This window comes from Python bivittatus, unplaced genomic scaffold, assembly GCF_059951505.1.
Source record: "Python bivittatus isolate LINGU-HERP-01145 unplaced genomic scaffold, Pbiv_v1 ctg000480_np1212, whole genome shotgun sequence".
Taxonomy (NCBI): Eukaryota; Metazoa; Chordata; class Lepidosauria; order Squamata; family Pythonidae; genus Python; species Python bivittatus.
The window spans coordinates 58,770,103-58,788,290 of NW_028277075.1; the positions used below are offsets into that span (position 1 = coordinate 58,770,103).

Below are 18,188 nucleotides of genomic sequence, written 5' to 3' on the forward strand. Positions count from 1 at the left end.
AGAGAATGGTCCCTCATTATTTTGTTCTTTATCATCTAAAATTAAGCACCAACAGTATTTACTGATTTATAAAAGTGTTCAGGTGCCTGATTTCTATGAATAAAAATACTTGGAGGGAGTGCAAGGAGAAAGGGTGAATGTTCTGGTTTTGTCACTGAAGAACCACTGAAGTAAGAAGAGATTACCAGTGAACTCTGTTTCCCATATGATGTAATATCCTGATTTTTCCAAGATTCTGTACATTGCAGAAGTCTCTTGGCTACAGAAGTTATTCTTCCACTCATGAAGGAGGGTGGAAATAAGAGGCACAGTGAAAGCAGAATGCTTGACTTCATATAGATTCCTTGCATGTTTATTCACAGATGTAGAAGGCTGGAATACGTTTGCATGCTCCTGGTGTGAACACTGCAATTAGACAAACTAAATTTGGGTTTAAGAACTATTCATCTACATTAGTGTTCTTTAGTGTTGCAGCTTTGTGATTTTTTAATTTAAATCTTAATGTAATCATGGATTTTTGACTGCATGGGGCATTTTCAGAAGGCTACTTATGCTTAAAATGGATTTAGCTAGGTTTCCTATTCTTTTTTTTTTTAGATTTTTTAAAATCCCGCCTTTAATACTATAAATAACTCAAGGCGAACATACCTAATAAGCCTTCCTCCTCCTATTTTCCCCACAACAACAACCCTGTAAGGTGGGTTGGACCGAGAGAGAGTAATTAGCCCAAAGTCACCCAGCCGGCTTTCATGCCTAAGGCGGGATTAGAACTCACAGTCTCCTGGTTTCTAGTCTGGTGCCTTAACCACTAGACCAAACTGACTCTTTTTCTCATATAATCCCTTTAATTTGTTTGGCATACTATTTTCCTTCTGTTTCAGTGCTTTGTATAATATTGCTTATCCAGAAAGGGAATTACATGCTGATTATGCATGTAAGTTGGCTTTTCAAACCACCAACATTCTTTTGCTAACATGTATTATAGATTTTTGGCACCACCTGTAAAGGAGGTTTTGTGTATGAGATCATAGTGCCATGCTTTTTCATACTTTTCATGATAATCTGAAGAATTAGAATTATACCAAAGAATCACATTTCCACAGAAATTAAAAATATGACACATTTTTCATGATTCCACATTCCAACCTTTCCCCAACGTATTGCTTTAACAAAAGGTGTGGTGATATACCAAGATGCATCTTGTTTTGGTGGTTGCTAGGGAATTAATATTTCCTCGCTGCAGGTAGTCAGACATTATCTGTTCTTTTGCGATTCATCTGATTCAGTATGCAGTCTATGCCCCTCTCCTAGGATGCGTACCTTACATATACCCTACCTCAGAGTATACCAATTTTTGGTCATTATTCTTTTGTTTTGTGATTTTGTTTTTGGATTCAGTGTGTTGACAGCTCTGATATTCGGCATCCATGCCTTTTAAACCCACTCAGAGAAGCATTTGCAAAGAAAGAATGTGGAATACTACTAAGTGAAATATTTGAGTCATGCCATCCAGTGGTGAGTAGCAATGCAGAAAAGAACGTTAAGGGTGTAGTATTTAAAACAAGATATGTCCAGATGGTCCAGAAGGTGGTCCTGGAATACTGCTATTTGAAACCCAAACTATTGATATTTGGTGTCCCACAGGGTTCCATTTGTTCATCCATATGAAATCACTGGGGGGGGGGTGTGCATCTGGAGGTGCTCCTTACCATCCAATTCCAAAGAAGCCAATTATGTACTTCCTTTAAGAATAGGCTGGAGAATGGAGAGCAAGCTGAAATTAAATCCAGGCAAGGTGGAGTTTCTGTTGATAAAAAGAAACTGAACTTAATGATGGAAGTTCAGCCATTTTTGATGGGGTTACACTTCCGGTGAAAAAGCAGATTGCATCCTGGAATTTTTCTTAATACTTCACTATCGCTGGATTCACAAACGGCTGCTGTGTATAGTATGGCAGCTACGTCATTTCCTGAGCAGGCTGGATCTGCTGCCTTGGTTACGTCCTGTCTTGATTAGTGTAATGCACTCTACATGTGCCTATCTTTCACAAATATCCAAGTGTTGCAGCTGGTATAAAATGTGTTAGCTAGGTTTCTAATTGATGTAATACCCAAGGATAACTCCTAAACTGAAAGAAGTGCACAAGTTGCCAGTTTTACAATTGAAGAGGTTGGCATTGACCTTTAAAGCCCTAAAGGGCTTAGGGCCTGATCTTTTAAGAGACTGCCTTTTTCCACCTCTGTCCAGCTGTTAGGTTCTGCAAGAGATGTCCTTTTGAAAATACCCTACTGTCAAAGATGTGTTTTTCTTGCATGACACTTATTTCAGATTCAAGTGTTAATTATTTCATTTATTTAATAAATACATTTCTATCTCTCTTGCTTCCAGTCAAGCCAGCCCATGGAAAAAAAACATGTGAATGATTGACCTACCAGTTCTAACTTCCAGAAAATGTAGTGTATCAATACAGGCCTGAACAGAGATCCAGATTTGAAAAGCAAATCTGATGCAGAGCAAGCACCTGTCAGAAATATTTTAAACCAAACACATCTTTTCCCTGGGATTGCCATCAGCTGCAAAAGCAGCCATGCAAGCCCAGGAAAAGATACAGCTACTTTAAAGTATTCCTGCCAGGGTGCAGGAGCATAGCCCCAAATACAACATGGCACATTTTGTCTTTTGAATCCAAGTCTCTGCATAGTCTTCTCTCATTTTTAGGATGTCAGTAATCATCATGCACGCATATTTTTTGTCAATATAGAAGTTATTTTTTCTTAGTAATAATTTATCTCCTTTCATAATTTGAATAATACAAATATCTGAACATGCACATATGTATGTACAGGACATAAACTAGCAATTTAAGCATTCAAGCAGAAAAGCATTCTACTTCTGTTCAGGAGTAGAATAGAAGAACCCACTGGGACAAAGGATATGGGAGACGGCTACTACTAAAACCCTCTCCTTTATCTCCTCCCTCCCCATTTCTGAGAGTTTCTCAGCATCTAAAGCAGATTTTCTTTGGTGAAAGTGGCTGCAAAGAGAAGGGGAAATTGGCTAAGGGCACCTCCTTCCCTTAGTTGGAGCATCTGTGGATTGGAATGCAGAGAATGTTCCCACCAGCAGGAGAAAATTTAGGATTTGACTGTAGTGCTGAATACAGATAAGTAATAAATACTACATGACTTGTTTCATAGACATGCCCCCTAAAATTTAGTTCAGTGTTTGTTCTTTATGTATAAGTCAGCATTTAAGTAGGGGATGATTTATTACAGTAACCTTTACATTTTTCAGGTTGATGTCACTTGGTTTTATTCAAACTGTTTGACTGACACATGTGGTTGCAACCAGGGAGGGGATTGTGAATGTTTCTGTACAAGTGTTTCAGCCTATGCTCATCAGTGCTGTCAACAAGGAGTTACAGCAGACTGGAGATCTCCTAGGCTATGTCGTAAGTATGATAATCAGAATACAGTTACAAACTTTGCCAAACCATACCATCAGTTTAATTTTTAATATACAATGTATTGATTAAAGTGGATATTCAGTTAGCTTTTAATTGTGTAATTTTCTTTCTCACATTTAAGAATTGGCTAAAACTCCCTGCACTATTCTGAATCAGTCATGTTAAATGTAGCACAAAAGGATCAGTCATAGTAACAAATCCTTCCTTCCTTCCTTCCTTCCTTCCTTCCTTCCTTCCTTCCTTCCTTCCTTCCTTCCTTCCTTCCTTCCTTCCTTCCCTTCCTTCCTTCCTTCCTTCCTTCCTTCCTTCCTTCCTTCCTTCCTTCCTTCCTTCCCATCCATCCATCCATCCATCCATCCATCCATCCATCCATCACAAGAGATTGAAAAGTGCTGCTCTATGCCACAGTGACTTTTATCTTTCAGTTAGTTACACTACCAGAGATATCCTACCCTATTATCACATCTGATAATAGGAGGCCAAGTTCCTTATATAGAAGCTTCATTGTTACTCTGGCTGCACCTCAATAGGTTTATATATAAATACAAATTCAAAATTGCAACCACAGGCTGCAGAACTTTTGTCCATTTCTGATTTATATCCAGAATTCTGTTCTCAGTATCAAATGTGATTGTTATAAAGTGAGGAAATATGTCAAAAGGCTGTTTTTTTATGTCTATTGGGTCAAACTGTAGACTCAGCAATAATCTCACAAGTACACTTTAGTCTGAGCACAGCTCTTTCTTACATCTTGTACATGACTGATGGGTCAAAATTATACTCAGCACTCAAGTATTTGGAGAATGTCTGTGTTTGCTATTTCAAATTCAGATTATTCTGATACAAATGTGATTTGTGATAAATGATTGTGATACTGTTGTTTGTTATAGGAAGGACAGCTACACTTATTATTATCCACTAGAGGTCATAAAAGGATAAGTCCTATTACAGCCAGTGAAAAAAGTTTAATTCATTTCTGCCAGCTTTAATCTGTCTTCCCAATCTGGATGAAAGCAAAATGGGTTTGAGTATACATATATACATTCTAACTATTTGCTTTTATTTTTTATAGCATATGATTGTGAATATATCAATAAAGGTAAGCAATGATGGGAGAACTAAGTATTTTTCCCTCTGTCCTCTTCCATGTTAGTAATATTTTGTGCAGTGCATTGGAGTACATTATTATTTAAATATAGTTATGTGTGTAACTGTATTATTATGGTGTTGAAATAGCATAAATATTCTAGTAATTTGTCAGCCATTCTGATCCACAGAATTATTCTTTGCATCTCAGACCAAGTTACACTCCTATACTCTTGACCAATTAGCTTTTATTTTGAGAAGTGTATCAGGTAGAAAAATGAGAATATGAAGATAAGGTTGAAAACAGCATGAATGTCTTCAGTGGAAATGGTCTATAGCAGTGTTTATCAGCCGCAGCAACCTTCTGCTCTGAATAAATATTTTATCTTTAACTTAACGCTTCATGTTTAAAAGTCATTTATCCTTTCAGTTTCCATTAGAAGAAGGGATATATTGATTCAGTTCAATGCTTTAGTACTGATGCATTTTGTTTCATGTATATTCTGGTTTGCCTGTTTGGGTATTATGCTATGTTAATTTTTTTTAAAAAAAATATCACTATATATTGTGATTGTATTATTTAATTCATAATGGACCTTTTGTTTTGCTATGTAGATTTTTAGTCTATTAATAGTACATAGTGCCTTTGTACTAACAATTTACTTCCTAAGCACTTACAAACATTCCATAGTATCATAGAAGCTCAGCCAATATTTAGAAGGTTCTAATTTCAAAAAAATGAGTCCAGATATTTGCCAAGTCAAACCCTCTGGACTTTTATGATAGTCTAGAGTGCTCTGCATTTTTATTTTATACTTTTTCCATATTACTATTACATTCTTAAAAGTATTCAGGTTACCTGAGGGACCGTCTCACCCCCATTACATCAATCTGTCCCACCCACTCAGGCAGAGAGGGTATGTTGCAGACCCTGTCAGTGAGAGAATGTCAGCTGGTGGAGCCCAGGAGGAGAGCCTTCTCTGCCATTGCCCCCACCCTTTGGAATATTCTCCCCCCAGAGGTGTTGTGGGCCCCCTACCCTTCCAGCTTTCCAGAAAGGATTAAAGACCTGGCTCTGCCAGATTGTGTGGGGCGACAAGAATTTTACCCAGTCCTGGGGGTGGCTGGCGCCTTCATGACACTCCCTGAGTTACTGCCAATTTAACATCGATTCTTGGGTTTTATTTATTTTCTATTTATTTAGGATCTTTTTACATTGTATTTTTAATTGATTTTAATTGCTTTGTAAACTGCCCAGAGTAGTTTTTAACGAGATGGGTTGTGACAAATTTGATATATAAATATAAATAGATAAATATATCTGTATGCCAAGCCTATGTGCTGTAAGCTGTACAATGGGGAACTATGAAAATATTTTACAACTGAAGGGAAGGAATTAGTGTCACAGAAGTTCCATAATTAGAAGCAAATAATCTCTTCACCACTTCAGTCCTTTTAGTTAGTGGTTCTTGTTTTAAAAGATCCTAATGAACTATAGCTTTCATGGAATGCAGCTTGGGGTATGATTCTCCTTCCTTTGGGGTCTCAATATGAAGAAGCAAGGAGGCCCAGCAGGTGAGGAACGTGTACAGATTTACTACTTACCACTCCCAACATTTGGAAAGTGTAGTTAAAGTATGTAGCTTGTCCTTTTTTACTGATTTTGGTTAAGTAGGCAGACTTTCTTTTCCTTCATTCCTTATTTACTGAGTTTCACTTTCATCCCTTTTTACCCACTTTAACAATGTCTGATATAATTATATTTCTGTTTGACAGATGAGGATAAGATTCAGACAGGTCATTTATGAAGTCAAGTTTGCAAGAGTTCTGTAGTTCTAAATTTATGTTTCTTTAGGAACCATAATGTTTATTTTGGGGAGTGTCTGCTAATGATTGTATCGTCTTTGCTGCTATCGGACTGATCAGTAAACCCATGATACAGACATTGATAGCACTCATCAGAAAATGTAACTTTGCTCTTTTTTTCACAGTTCTGGGAAAAGGTCCCTACAAATTGGTTAGCTACTTGGATGGAGAAACTACAATTGCAGCAAAACTGCAGGATGGTTCTGTTTTCCCAGCAAGAGAAGATGACTTAACTTCGGGGGATACTTTAACCTTCATGCTAACATCAGCGATGTATAAGCCCAAAGCATATGGTAAATCCAGTAGCTCTGTAAAATAGATGTTTAGATCAGTATTGCCCAACCTTAGCAACTTTAAGATGTGTGGATTTTAACTCCCAAAATTTCCCAGCCAGCATGCTGGTTGGGGAATTCTGGGAGTTGAAGTCCACCCATCTTAAAGCTGTTGAAGGTGAGAAACACTGCTTTAGATAATACATCAGAAGCAGTTTTAAAAAAATAATAATAATCAGATGCTGGTTCACAACCAAGAAGAGCACAATATAATGGTCATGTTGTGTTAATGAGCACTCAGAGACATCTGACTGGTTATTACTGGTGACAGAAATACTGTAAGTGGCTTTTGTGCAGGTCCAGCAAAGCAATTTTTATATTCTTACAGCCAAATTAATGAAAGTGACTTCGGCCACTTCAGAACTTAGAGAGTTTTATAGCTGAAACATTAAATTTTCCTTATCACTTTCAGTGGTTTTTTGACACGGCTATCTGCCAGGGTCTCCACTTAGTGAGTGGGTTTTTACAGGGCAATTGCTGATTTATAAATAGCATGACACTTAGCTTTCAGATCAACAACTTTGTAAACACAGTAGCCTTAATATTCCCTATGGCAAGACAGACATAGAAAAACCTAAGAGGAAATCTGGAAATTGACAGGAGCTGGTTAGCTGTAAAACTAATAAGATACAAACAGGTCAGCTGAGGTTACATTATGGTGGATTGGCAGCTAATTGAGATTATGGTTAAGTGAGAAGCTACAACTGTACAAAAAATACTGCTTTTTTACAACACTTGCCGTTAATTGTGTTCTTACACTAAAATATGGATTTTGCCAACTCCTTGGGATTACTCAGTTACATGGATGTTTTAGATGTGTATGTGTATTCCACATTTCTGAAATGCACATTTCTAAAATGGTTCATTTTTGCCTCTGTGCCTTTTGAAATACAAGCAAAGAGTGAGCATCATAATCAATGATACTTAAATTCTAAAGTGTAACATCATTCTTATCATAGAAGAAGTGCCGACTTGCCTATCAAGCAGTAACAGAGAGGAAATAAAAAGAAAGCATATTGCTGAGTAATATCTGAAAAAAAAAAGGATATTACTAGTATAATGATAAAAGAGTCTATTTTCCATCATCAGTTAGAATGAACATTAACTGAATATTTTTTTTAATGAGCAACCTTTATTTTTGGAGTACTGCTTTCTTATGCAATTTCTGGAAAATGTTTTTATTTCTGATAGAAAACCAGGACAGAGATATCTCTCCCTAATCTAGCACATATATATGGAGGGACTAGAGCATTGCTGTCAGCTTGGCCCAGTGACCATGAAAAAACTGCCTATGCAGTCCTGAGATGAATCTTTTTAGCTACATTGTTTGAATACAGTGTTTGTGAAGTTAATAACAGTTCCAGACTTGGTTGTTAATCATTGGATTTTTTCTGGAAAATCTACCATTGGAAAATAACCTACTCATTTTCATTTTGAACATTTTGTCTCAACATTCTCTTCATAATCTTGATTAGGAAAGATACAGAGCCCTTGCATTCATCAATCTTTGTTATGATTCAGTGAGATTATAACAAGCAAGCAATGGTTGCTTATGCTAGGATCACTAGATTTTCAGCTTCAGTACTTAAAGAAGAAAATATGACCTGCTTCTCTATATTTCTGGTTCATATAATAGAGTATTCCAGGATAATGAACAATGCATCCTATAACATCTGTTTAATGCAGGAGGACGACTGATTTTACAGTAGTCTTATGGTTATGTTAAGCAGAATAATGCAGTGTATGGTGAAATAATATTTGGGACAAAAGATGTTCAGTTAGGTCACCCTTTTAATCAGGATTACTTTAAATCTACTGGAAATCAGTGTAATCAGTTTTAAAAAGCAAGTGAAAATCTTGCAGTACAAATTTTGCAGTTCACTTTTTTTGAATAATGTATTTGTTGAGCACTGGGATGGGGGTGAATGGAAGTCTTAGCTTCTTAATAAAGTGTAATTTTGTTAAATGTCATTTTCTTTGCTTTGAACTTCTTCATTCTGTATTTTCAGAAATTGAAACAGTGGCAATGTTATAGGTATATAGTTTTGGGTTAACTTGAGCTTGATAGAATTGGACCCTTCAAATGCATGGAGCGTGGAAAACAATTCTGAGATATTTAAAAATCTTAACTTAAAGATCAATAACGTTCCCATTAATGTGCCATCTATGTTTATATCTAGGGGGTTTCTTTGAAAAGATTATAATTTTTGGTTTTTGATAGTTAATATCCAAGTCTGTGCAATATGAGGCAGCTGATTAATGCTCTCAGTCCTATAGGTGAAACTGAGGTAATGGTTGCATCATCTGCATATAAAAATAAAGCAATGGGTCTATCAATCAGGCTTAGCAGTGATGTTCCAGTTGTGTCAGTTTTGCCACCATATCTAAAATTAAATAGCAAAGGGGCTAAATTACAACTTGGAGTATACACTCCAGCAAAACGGTTGTCTGGCCTAATTTGGATGTAGGTATTACCATGCAACATTTTAATAAGTGTCAGCAGCCACCTATTAATGGAATTATAATTGACTTATAACCTAGGTACTAGAAGCTAATCACTATAAACTATGCTTGCCCATTTCATCATATTTCTTCATTGTTTTTTGCTTTTCAGATCCACACCTGGTTTCATTGGAAGCAGCTGACAGACCAAATTATTTTCTTTATTTAGCTCCTAATAATACCCTTGTTCTTTCCAAGTGGGAAAGAAATGAACGTTTTCAGAACAGATCAACATTTGCCATCCACAAAAACACATGGTTCTCAGGATATAGTTCTTTTGAATCATTTGCCATACCAGGAGTATTCATCCACATTTCAACTTCCTCTGTGACTGCTGTTAAATATCATCATTCTGAGGCATTCAGACTCTCTACACTTTTTAAACTTGTAGGTGAGTGGTTGAATATGAACACATTGTATTTTCATATGGTTTTGCTATACTTTATATGAAATCCCTGTATTAAGAAAATGAAAGCTATAAAAACTTTCATGGAGAGCAAACCATTATCATTTATGTACTGAAGTGCTTATTCATGTGATGAACCACAGCAGGATAGGCAATTGATGGCCATCCAGAGGCTACTGAAGTTTTAGTAGCCATAGTCAGCTTGATCAGAGACGAAGAATGCTAGGAGTTGTAGTTCAGGATGTCTGGAGGGCCAGAAGTTCCTTGTTTTTTTCTCAGAGTATAATTACTTTATTCAGTACACAAATTCATCCAGATTGTAGTATAACGTCTGCTTATATTATGAATCAAGTGTTCTCAAAACATACCAGCTGTTTTGTAGGTGCATGTGCTACAGTATTGACTCACCCATCCAGATCTAAAATTCATTCTTGTTCCTTTTAGAAAGGGAGCAGCTGAATTATTTGGAAATTATAATTCTTATGGAGCCACATGATTCATTTAGTATAATCTATATGAAAGAAATGTCTTTATTTGTGGGCAAAGAAATTTCAGAAAACATTGTTTCATGGACAGCCAGTTATTAATTATAAAATTAATATTTCTTAATTTATGCACTGCACTATCTATACTCAGTTGCAATGTAAACTTTAATAGCATGACAATTAATGGGATAATATAGTAAATTTCATTTAATGTGAATCCTTGTACAGGGCAAAAATAAATAGAATTGTAGGCAGAGGTTTTTGTGTCCATGAAGTATGTTTGGGTACAGTAAAATATTTAGGTCACTACACTTCATGCAAGATGGTATGGCTCTTAACATGCAAACCCTCTAGTTATCAAGTGTTAGTCATCCTAAAAATACTTCTTAGAAAGCTGTGTCAGCTACATATTTAACTTAAATGCAGATGAAGAGAAGCAAATCTTTCCATCTTTCAAAAAATAATATGATTCCTGTTCCCCAGCTCCCTCCCTCAGTTATTCTGTGAAGAAATTGAAGACTCTCCAGAACAGATCTGGGGAGGCTGTTAGAGATGGAGATGAAAGGGAAGTGAAATCTTGCTGATGAGTTAGAAATTCAGTATTGTTGAATCTGCTGAACCAATCTCAATCTTTGCAGTCTAACAGTTCCCAAACTATTTCAGAAATGTGACTGAATTAATTCAAGGTAATCTGTAACATTCAAGACCTCCAAGAACCGAGGCATTTCTTGAGCCTCCCCACCCCCAAAAAGGAAAATTAGAGACTGATTGGTAATCATTCAGGTAAGAGGAGGCAAAGAACACTTTTTTAAAATATTTTTGCAGTTACATCACAGTTCCATAAGACAGGTTATCTATCCTTTAGCAAACTTACTTTGAAAGGAGAAATATACATATTAAACACTTCAGAGTTTCAAGGATTTTAATGTTCTTGGACTGAGCAAAGTGATTTCTATCACAGTTCAGTAGAAAAGATATATCCACAGGCTTTCTAAAGCTGTTGAAGTTATAGTTTCCCAAATTCCCAGAGAACATGTTCTTAATATTGTCTTCAAAAGCTTCAGATATGTGCTTTTTAATAAAACAAACAAAAAATGCTGCAATAAATAAGGTTTCATTTAGGTGAGTTGTACAGTCACTGATGGAGTGACTTCCGTAATAGAAGGGGTGAACTACAGGAACTGAGATGTTCCTTGATATCAAAAACTCTTGAATTAAATGGTTAGTACTAGTGCTACTAATATCTTTATATTTGGAACATATTAAGATACAATGAAGCTGTTGGCTGGCATACTTCAGTTTCATAAAAACCATGTCAGGTCTTGTCACTGCCAAACTTGTTTTCTGACAAATTCCTTTAATCAAAGTGTTATTGAAGCTTGGAATGGCAAAACAGATTAAGCTAATGATATTATCAAAATAGGGATTTTTGTTAATTTGGGACATTATTTGGACCAAACACAAATGTCATGCTTTTTTAACTTTAAGAGGGAAAGGAGACGTTACAATTTCCAATGGTCTCCTTCTCTAGTGGTTCATTTGCAGAAAATGGTGTCTCTTTTTTAAAGGGAGAAGCCTTTGCCTTCCAGTCATGCCAAAGAATCCTCTCCATGCCAATGGAAAACTAAAACAATTTACCTCAGCAAGTAAGGTTGTATCAAATGATCACGAGGCATTTCATTAATCACCACATCTGTGGATTTGGGTTTCAGAGTTTTATAAGCAAAGAAACATTGAGCTTGAATCTTTCTCCAGTGTTCTTTCAGAAGGCTGGACTAGCTGATGCAGGCTAATTACATGATCTAAAAATATAGTAGCATTTGTTAATGGAAATGGTATACCAATTCTAGAGTGCAGAGGCAAAGGCAGATTAAATTTCCTGCTGACTATCATAAATGCTTTGCTTATTAGATCAGAACCTTTCCAAGTGAGAACTGCTGTTCCTGAACATAAATATTGGGACTAGGATAATAGGTCATTTAAACTCCCTTCACAAGTTTCTTCATGTTCTCTGAATTTTATCAAAAAACTTTTAAGTACCAAAGAACTTTTGATAGAGATCATCATTTTCTGAAAGTCATGGGAAGATCCTCTTTTGATAAAAAGTAAAATAGATCAGTAAATATAACCCTGATAAATGTGTATGTTTTCATATATATGTGTGTGAACCATGGTGTGTCTTGTAGATGTATATCACATGTAGACATGGTATGTTTATCATAAAATCAGAATATTTTCAGTATAACTGATAGCAGTAATAAGATTATGGCTTTGCTATAACTATTTAAATTACTATTTCCAGTTTGTAACATTACATATAACTGAATTTGTTAGTATAGATTACATTTCTCTCTCCATCTATTTATTTTGTGCATAAGTAATAAAAAAAATAAAAACGTATGCACTAAATTCACTGAGGTAAGCTTTTGTATCAGGTTTCCCCTGATGTGCTGGATGACAATTTATCATCTCCAGCTGGAGTATTAAGAATATTCTACTAAAATTGTTTAGGCTGCTTATTGCAACTTGATAACTAACTTAAATGAAAAATTCTATCTATGAAAGCATATCCTCTTTAAAAAGATTTAAGGATTTCAAAATGTAAAGATGTTCCTAAAATATTTGTGTCAGATGAAGCAGCATAATTACTTTTTCAAGAAGAAAAACTGAAGCAAAGAATTCTGTCATATAGAAAGGCTGAAACAAAGTAGAACATTTTTAATAGTTAAAAATGTTAAATGGGTGAGAGAATGAAATTGTTTTATTTCTGAATCATCTTGGAAATTATAGTTTTCTTGCTTCTTTCTTTTTATTGCAAGTGAGAAATGGGTTAACTGTTAATTTTATACAGTGCTAATTTTTACCATGAATAAAACCGTGAATTCAACAGGACTACTTCTGAGTAGATATCACATTTCTGTCTCTAATCTCATAGGCATTATGGATTATTTGGCACATTTGATAAAATATTTGATTTGGTGATAGGCAGATTTATTAAACATATATAATGTGTTTATTAAAACTTATTATTCGTTTATTAGTCTTTGTATTTATAATGTGTTTTATGTTGATAGCCTATAGCAGGACTGTGCCCGTATACTTCAAACCTCTGTGAAAGTAATGAAGTAACTGTAAGCATACGTCACAGAATAAATGCAGGAGAGAGGAAATGGATGGAGACAAAGTGATATTTTTTGAGTTAGGGCAGGTGGCAAAACCTAGCAGACCTTGGCTGAAAAAGCTAAGTAGGATGAGTCAGACCTGATTTTGTTTAGTTGTTAAGTCGTGTCCGACTCTTCGTGACCCCATGAACCATATTGCGCCAGGCCTTCCTGTTCTTCACTGCCTCCCTGAGTTTGCTCAGTTTCATGCTCATTGCTTCAGTGATGCAGACCTGATTAGTACCTGGATAAGAGACTTGAAGGAGACTCTTTTTGCATTTATTGAACTGCTGATTTAGAGTCTGTACCCCAATTTAGTTGATTTATTATTTTGATAGTGATGTAGATACATAATACAGCACATTAAAAAAAATTAATTCTTCATATTTGTGTGATTAAAGTGTGGGAATCCCTCCTGCAAGAGATAGTGATGGAACAACTTCAAAAAGGCATTAGACAAATTCATGGACTACAAAGCTGTCAATAACTGCTAGTTATGATCACTATACACTGTCTGCAATATAGTTATGACCAAATAATGTTTCCTAGAGGACATGAATAGAAAAGTGCCATTGCATTCCTATATGCAGGAGGCTTCCTATAGAAAGCTATAGTGGATAAGAATGGTTGGGTCTGCTCCATTATAGCTCTTCTTTGGTTCTTAACCCTATATTTTCATCTTCATGATTTAACCTATTGTTTAAAAACTCCTTGCCTCCACCTTGATCTCAGTATGAAAGTACATTTTGCTACAACAGAAATGAAATTCAGAAGGAGCTGTTGCCAAAGTATGACATTATCCAATGCCAGCATTATTCACATGCCAGGCTGATGGATTTCACTGTTTCCTGAAAATGTTATAATATTTGTTCAATAAAGCAAGGATGTATATTGTCCTACTCTATCACTTAAATGTATCAGCTACTTTTTGCCCTTCAGATCAGTTTTAAAACCATATCATTTCAAAACCACTTTCAGACTAGGTTATCTCCTGTTTGTATGCCATCCAGATACCAGCAGCAGCATATAGAAATTACATGAATGCTGCTCTGTGTGAAAATCCCATGGCTAGATAAATTGTTGGCATTGTTAATGTTGGACACACAGTTTGAGAAGGCATTTGTATGTACCCCAAAACTGCCACTCTAAGAATGGAAAGCATAATAGAGCAAAGAGTGCCTGCTGGTATTTTTTTTAAAAATATCTGTTTTGTTCCTGTCTCTGTCTCTATCTGTGTATCATTATCTTCCTAATCTAGAGTTTTCCCACCATAGAAACCTCCTTCCATGCACAACTTTTCATGACTGGACTGGGCTGATTTCTCTTGAAACTTTACATCTTGATACAGTATTTGCTATCCCAAATATGAACTGCAGTCCTCTGCATTTACATGCGAGGATGCCTCCTTGTATTCATTTGGACTTTTTTTGAGCCAACACAGGATTGTACTATAGATTTATCCCGGCCTTGTGTGCCTTTCAAGGTGTGACAAATAAATACTAGGGCTGTACAACCTTTTTGAAAGCGAAGCTTCATAAGATGCAGTAGCATCTAGCATAACTAGTAGTAGATATGAAGCACTTCTCTTTGCATCATTAAAGCACCTGCATGTTTTCCAGCCTGGTTCATCTGCTTCGTAAAAGTCCAGCCTCTCTCCATGTGCATGCACACACAAGACCATTTTGATTCTTTGGGGTGAAGATTTCTTTCTCTCTCTCTCTCTCTCTCTCTCTCTCTTTCTTGGCAATCATTTAGGGATGGGAGAACTGAAACTGTTGTACTTACGCATGTGGAGAAATAGGATTCTTTCACAGGTACTTGAAACTCAGTTGAGATTGCTGTATACTATAAATAGATATTATTGCTGTGTTTGTAATACGAAAACATTCCTTCCAACTGAGGCAAACATAAAGGAACTCTGTATTGGATCACCCAGAGATGTAACCCCTGAGTAAAATGCAATATGAGGAAGTACATGGAAGTTTAGGGTCAGTTGAGCCTCTGTTATATGAAAACTGAAGTATTACCTACATTTCTTTCCACTTTGGAGGTAGAGGTGACATTTGGGGACTGCAAATAGGCCCTTGCCATATATTTCCAGCATTAGTCTTTTCTCAGATCTGAATGAGTCAGAATTTCCTAATATCTGTGTGTTAAAGTTTCACTTGATATGAATTAAGTAAAATGGATAGAATGAGAGAACAGATGATAATGTTGAGAATAAGAAACACTATATGGCATTATACATATAAATATAGAGAAATATAGATAAATCATTAAAATACCTAAGGATAAATACTAAGGAGAGAGAAGTAAAGAGTTTGGCTCTAAACTTTTCATTTAATTGTTTTACAAAATACTGAATTCACTGTCCATTTTTAAAGACAGCAAAATAGCAAAAAGTGTTACTTTCATTTTAAAACTGAGAAGAAAAAATTGCAAAATTGAATCAAACATCCTGCTTTTTTAAAAGCAATAAAACCTCCCATTACACTTCTTTTTCCCAATTTTGAATAAAATAGAGATTTTAGTAGTTCCAAAAAATAGAAACAAAAAACTGGCAACCTGACTTTTGTGGAGAAGGGAAGTGAAAGAAGAAAATGAAAGGAAGTTATAGGATTTTTTTTTCTGTTAAATGCTGGAGAAAAGATGATTTACAATGTGATCCAGTAAGTTTTTGGTGTAATTTCTGCTATACTTTTAACACACAACATACTTTATCTCATTCAGTTTTGTTAGTATTATCACATTTTCAGATATAAATTTAATTCCTGTACTGAAGGATTTTAGAGTACTGTAATGAAAATTGCTTTCCATTATGGTATGGAAACCCACATAAGCTGCATGTGTTGTCTTAGTTTTTGAAATTAGTCCAAACTGCTGGTTTTGTCTTTCACATCTTGGATGCGGTGAAATATTCACTATATGAATCTCAACGTACTCTTAATTTTAATTACATTTATACCACACCTTTCTACTAAATAAGCACTAAAAGCAGGGTAGAAATCTAAGATGGTATACATTTTGTGAGTGTCAGTGAAAGGGCCATCTTAGTGTGAATCTCTGGCTGTACAACTTTTTTGTTTTTCTAAGTTTCACAGGTTTCTAAACTGACATATTTTCTCCCTGTTGATCATTTTCACCACAATTGGGACCAGCAACTCCATTGCTAAGCGATGTGATCATTAAGTGAGACATTATGTGACTGCAACAGACTTACAACCTTACTTCTGCCATGATCATTAAGTGAATCACCCACAGTTGTTAAGCAAGACATAATGTGACCGCGAGTTGCAATTTTACTGCTAACTTTTCCATTGACTCTGCTTGTCAGAAGCTGGCTGTAAAGCTTGCAAATGGTGATCACGTGACCGCAGGATGCTCTGATAGTTGTAAACGCCTGCCAGTTGTGAAGTGCATGAATGGCGATCACATGACTGTGGGGCTGCTGCAATGGTCATAAGTATGAGGACTGGCCATAAAGTTACTTCTTCAGCACCATCGTAACTTTCAACGGTCACTAAACAGGACAGTCATTAAGCGAGGACTACCTGTATTATATTGTTTGTAACAATGCTAATCATCCATCTCTGTAAGTCTTTATACCACCAGTGCTCCCTCTTCAAGACTACTGGTTTAAGATTTATATAATCAGACAGATCTAAAGAGAAATTATAACATATCTGTGCACCTTCCACAACACGGAAGCATTAATTGCTAGTAAGCGTAGCTTAATATATGATGTCATTTGGAATCCTATTATTGGATTAAATTCTTAAGGAGCCCTGTGTTAAATAATACATATTATATATTTAGGGATGTTAAATAACAAAAATTCAAAGGCATGTTCATTTTATGAATTGAAGAAAGAGTGGGCTGTGGATTGCAGCTTGCATGCAGCTATCTAATGGCAACCTCCATTGCCAGTAAAATTTAGCAATGCAGGTTGCTGAAAGAGGGACCTGTATTTATTAACTAGAATATATGAGTGCATATGTATGTAAACATTTTATTCATACAAATACATTTCTATTTGCAGATACAAAATTTACATTTTTATCCCGCTCAACCTGTGAATGGCGCTATGATGCTTGTTCAAGTCCTTGTTTCAAGACATGCAGAGATCCTTTGGCAAAACACTGTCAGACTGTTCCAAAGTAAGTGTTTCATAATTTAAATAATAGCACTGTCTCTAATAGGGAAATGATACATTGCTTATCAGCTTAGAAGCAAAATAGAGGCTTTATGGAAAAAGGTAGCAGTTAATACATACTTGAGGACTATGTAATTGTCAAGGCTGTGCAGCTCTTGAAAATTGGAAAACAAGTGATCTGCAGTGCACAAGGCCATGAACATAGCACCTGCCTGCTACTCCTTAAACCAGAAGACATTCTGGTTGAGTCTACGGTTGAGAATAAGAAAGGCAGATATTATTAGCCTGCATTTTGAAAAAAAAATATAGAGCAAGATAAGCATAGAATATTGGCAATTTCAAGAACATCACAGCTTATATAAAACTATGGAATATGTTGCATTTTTAAAAAAATCTGTTCAATCACCTCTGATTCTCAGAGACTGTCTGGACAAGTCCCTGCAGTTTTCTTGGCAAGGTTTTTCAGAAGTGGTTTGCCATTGCCTCCTTCCTAGGGCTGAGAAAGAGTGACTGGTCCAAGGTCACCCAGCTGGCTTTGTGCCTAGGCAGGACTAGAACTCACAGTCTCCCAGTTTGTAGCCTGATGCCTTCACCGCTACACCAAACGGGCTCTCTAAAGTTGCAGTAGTGAATGCCAAAAGATTAATGCTCCTATATTAATGCTTTACCCTACCTCAGGAATATCTCATAGATAATATCTAGGGATACATCCTCCACTTTAGTGTGGTCTT

General features: G+C 35.9%; 1 protein-coding gene across 1 annotated transcript in view; it reads left to right on the plus strand.

Moving 5' to 3' along the window:
- OTOG (otogelin) overlaps positions 1–18,188 on the plus strand; it is a 104,962-nt gene that overhangs the window by 49,699 nt on the left and 37,075 nt on the right. The window contains exons 29-34 of the mRNA XM_025169761.2: positions 1,399–1,515; positions 3,295–3,451; positions 4,539–4,565; positions 6,544–6,711; positions 9,365–9,643; positions 17,344–17,461. Of these exons, the coding sequence (XP_025025529.2) occupies positions 1,399–1,515; positions 3,295–3,451; positions 4,539–4,565; positions 6,544–6,711; positions 9,365–9,643; positions 17,344–17,461 (866 nt within the window). The remainder of the gene's footprint in view (positions 1–1,398; positions 1,516–3,294; positions 3,452–4,538; positions 4,566–6,543; positions 6,712–9,364; positions 9,644–17,343; positions 17,462–18,188) is intronic.